This window comes from Conger conger, chromosome 15 (assembly GCF_963514075.1).
Source record: "Conger conger chromosome 15, fConCon1.1, whole genome shotgun sequence".
Taxonomy (NCBI): Eukaryota; Metazoa; Chordata; class Actinopteri; order Anguilliformes; family Congridae; genus Conger; species Conger conger.
Window position 1 is genome coordinate 7,686,933 of NC_083774.1, and position 3,118 is coordinate 7,690,050.

The 3,118-nt window shown below is 38.6% G+C and overlaps 1 protein-coding gene across 1 annotated transcript; it reads left to right on the forward strand.

Moving 5' to 3' along the window:
- The first annotated feature begins 1,014 nt into the window (after window positions 1-1,014).
- LOC133111964 (pleckstrin homology-like domain family A member 2) lies at window positions 1,015-2,358 on the forward strand. Its single transcript, XM_061222616.1, has 2 exons — window positions 1,015-1,558; window positions 2,028-2,358. Exon 1 carries the CDS (start codon window positions 1,109-1,111, stop codon window positions 1,523-1,525), a length of 417 nt encoding a protein of 138 aa, XP_061078600.1. The 5' UTR covers window positions 1,015-1,108; the 3' UTR covers window positions 1,526-1,558; window positions 2,028-2,358.
- Window positions 2,359-3,118: the final 760 nt, after the last annotated feature.

Below are 3,118 nucleotides of genomic sequence, written 5' to 3' on the forward strand. Positions count from 1 at the left end.
GACACAGCCGAGGACTTGAGATGGCCCTGTCAGATACGTATAAAAATGCTTATAGAAACATACTTTTCATTATATACTCTTAACGAGATAATGCAGCTCAGTAACCTGTGGATGCATATTTGAAATCACCAGTAGGTGGCAATGTTTTAAAAAATGAATGAAGTTCATTGTCTCAGCGTAATTTATAGCAGACATGCCTATACATGTCTCTGTTACACGATTCATTGCAAGTGTCAAAGCGTGTAATAAAACAAACTTTTCATTATTCTGTCTACAGTAAAGAAGAATTAATGGCGGATATCATGAAAGGTCAGGTTTTGTAATTAAATGGTCCAACACGGGAGTAATATATATTTCACATATTTTAACTCGAAACATATTTAAATAGAACATTTTATAAAGCATTTGTCAGGAAAGGAACACAAAACCTCCCAGCAAGCCAACAAATAAAACAGTGTAAATAAAAATAACAAAACAGAATATATTATATTAAAACTAAAACTATACTCATGTGCACTTATCGTGAACTTTAAAAATACGATGCGTGTGATCCATTCTTAAATAAAATTCTACATTCTGAAAATACTGAATAAATCACAGCTCTAGAAATAAACTGCATCGTGACACTGAACAACAGCACATATATCTAGTATCATATATAACAGTACCTATGTCGATTAGCCTACATAACGTCCTACAGAAATACCCAGAACTTGCTCAACTGATATCGGGCTATAGATACAGTATACATTCGCCTACTATATTAATGAACTGTGGCTGTGGAACAGTCACTTAGCACCGCGTGACCGCTTTAAACATTGAAAGCTTGCTTCTGGTATCTGGTAAATATTAAATCAGCCTTCTCCAAACCTTTTTGCCCTCTCGTCCACCCACGCACCGCTTCTGTATCAAATAACTGGCGATGCATTCAAGATGACGCGCGGTGGGCGTGTTAAGAGAGATACTATAAAAGCCGAACTTCTCCCAACTCATTCATATTTCTGCTCGGGATTGTGCGAACGTGCTACGAAGCTCCCTGCTCCGGGACACACGCGGGATATATTTTCCACCACAACACAAAAACGCAAATAACCGTTGAGGTTAAACCATGAAAATGTCAGCGACCGAGCTTTCCAAGGTTCTGAAAGAAGGAGAACTGGAAAAGAGAAGCGACAACCTTCTTCAGTTTTGGAAGAGGAAGACGTGCGTCCTCACCTCGGACAGCCTGACCATCTACGCCGACAGCCAGAAGAAGTCGAAGAGCAAGGAGCTCGCACTGCAGTCCATCAAGAAAGTGGACTGCGTGGAGCGGACTGGCAAGTTCGTCTACTTCACGATTGTCACCGCCGACAATAAAGAGATCGACTTCCGATGCTCCGGCGAAGACAGTTGTTGGAATGCGGTCATCACAATGGCTCTGATTGACTTTCAGAACAGAAAAGCCATTCAGGATTTTAAGACGCGACAGGAGGTCGAGCGCACGTCACCTGGTCCGCAGGAGAGGCGGTTAGCCAGAGCTCCATGAGCGGAATTCACCTAAATCCAGTGAATCCAAATGGTGAGTCGCGTTGAAAGTGCAAATCCTTTCCGATCTGCCAGAACAGTATGAAACCTGAAATATCCAGTGACTTACAGACTAATTCAGAGCTTCCAGTTTTGTCACCAAATGATGTAAACTGACTTTATATGGGAGCGTTTAGGGGAACTGTCAGATACTACTGTAAATGACACTACTGTAACGGACGTGTAAATCTCTTCTCCAATCTTTTTGTATCGTTTTTAATATAATACTCACTAGTCACAATAAGTAAGAATGTGTTGAGTGCATTTGAGAGTATTTTAGATGTAGTATTCTATGGAAAAACGTCACATTTCCAGTCACCGAATCGAAATGATAAATAACACGCAATGGTTTCAAACAACCGTGAACAAACTTTTAATATTATACTAAACATTAATCATTATATTTCATTAGAATTTATATAATTAAATAAATATTGATTATGTTTTGCTGTTTTTTGTTGTAGAGTTACGCATGGACCCTGCAGTAAAGGTGGACCAAACAAAGGCGCCAATCGGTCTGAAGATGAAGGATTGCACAGGACACGCGCGTCCTCTTCCAGTTGCCTATCTCCGAAAGCTTCGAATGAAAGAGACCGTTTGAAAACGAAAAAGCCGAAGAATAAGGACTGAATTCTACACCTCTTGAGCTTATATTCAAGTACATATGGAAAAAAAAAATGCTTCACGGACGGCAGTAGAAATGTGTTAATTTATTCTTTGCATAAGTTCTTGCTTACAAGTATTAAGTTATTTCTTATTTCGATGTGTATTTATTAAATATTATTTTATAAATCATGTACGTCTGACCGTGTGATTGAATACTAAAAAATTAAGGCATCTGGATTCAACCCATTATCCAGATGATCATATTAACGAAAAGTGGTTGTACTTGGTTTCAAAAGGTCATGAAAAACTTTTAACTAGGAACTCAAGATAATCAGTTATCCTCATCCCAATTGTACATCCTATAAGATTAAAAGACCAAAAGTCTTTTAATCTTGAGTGAGAAACAGAAAAAAAAAAAAAAAAAAAAAAACCCTTTTACGAAGTTGTGTATATGGGGATCAATCTTATCAGTTAGAACATAGTGGCAATTTCCCACAGGTAAATTCCACCTTATCAGAATTCATACCTTTGTTGTGTGACTCATTTACGCTATGAGGGTTTGAGATAAGCGCTGCAGTTTAAAAAGATAGGCGATGTCTTTGAAGCTGCCATTACTGCAGGAGTGCCAACCACCTTCCGGCCCTCCCTGATTACAGCGATTGTCAGTTATACTGTTTAGGAAGCAATTAAAGAAATAGTACAGACGTCTGAAAAGGTAGTACAAAGGCAGTAGTAAAAGTTCTCCCGAGATCAAAGGATGAGTTACTCGCCCTTGAACACACACCTGTAAACAGATTCACCGTAAATCACTGTAGAGGAATCTCAACAAAAGGACTGGCTACGATTTGAATCAGACCATCTATCACCATGGATACTGCACACTTAGATTTCATTCCTGGTCTTGTGAATATTAATGGCTGAATATTTACATTTGGAATAAGGAAGTTTC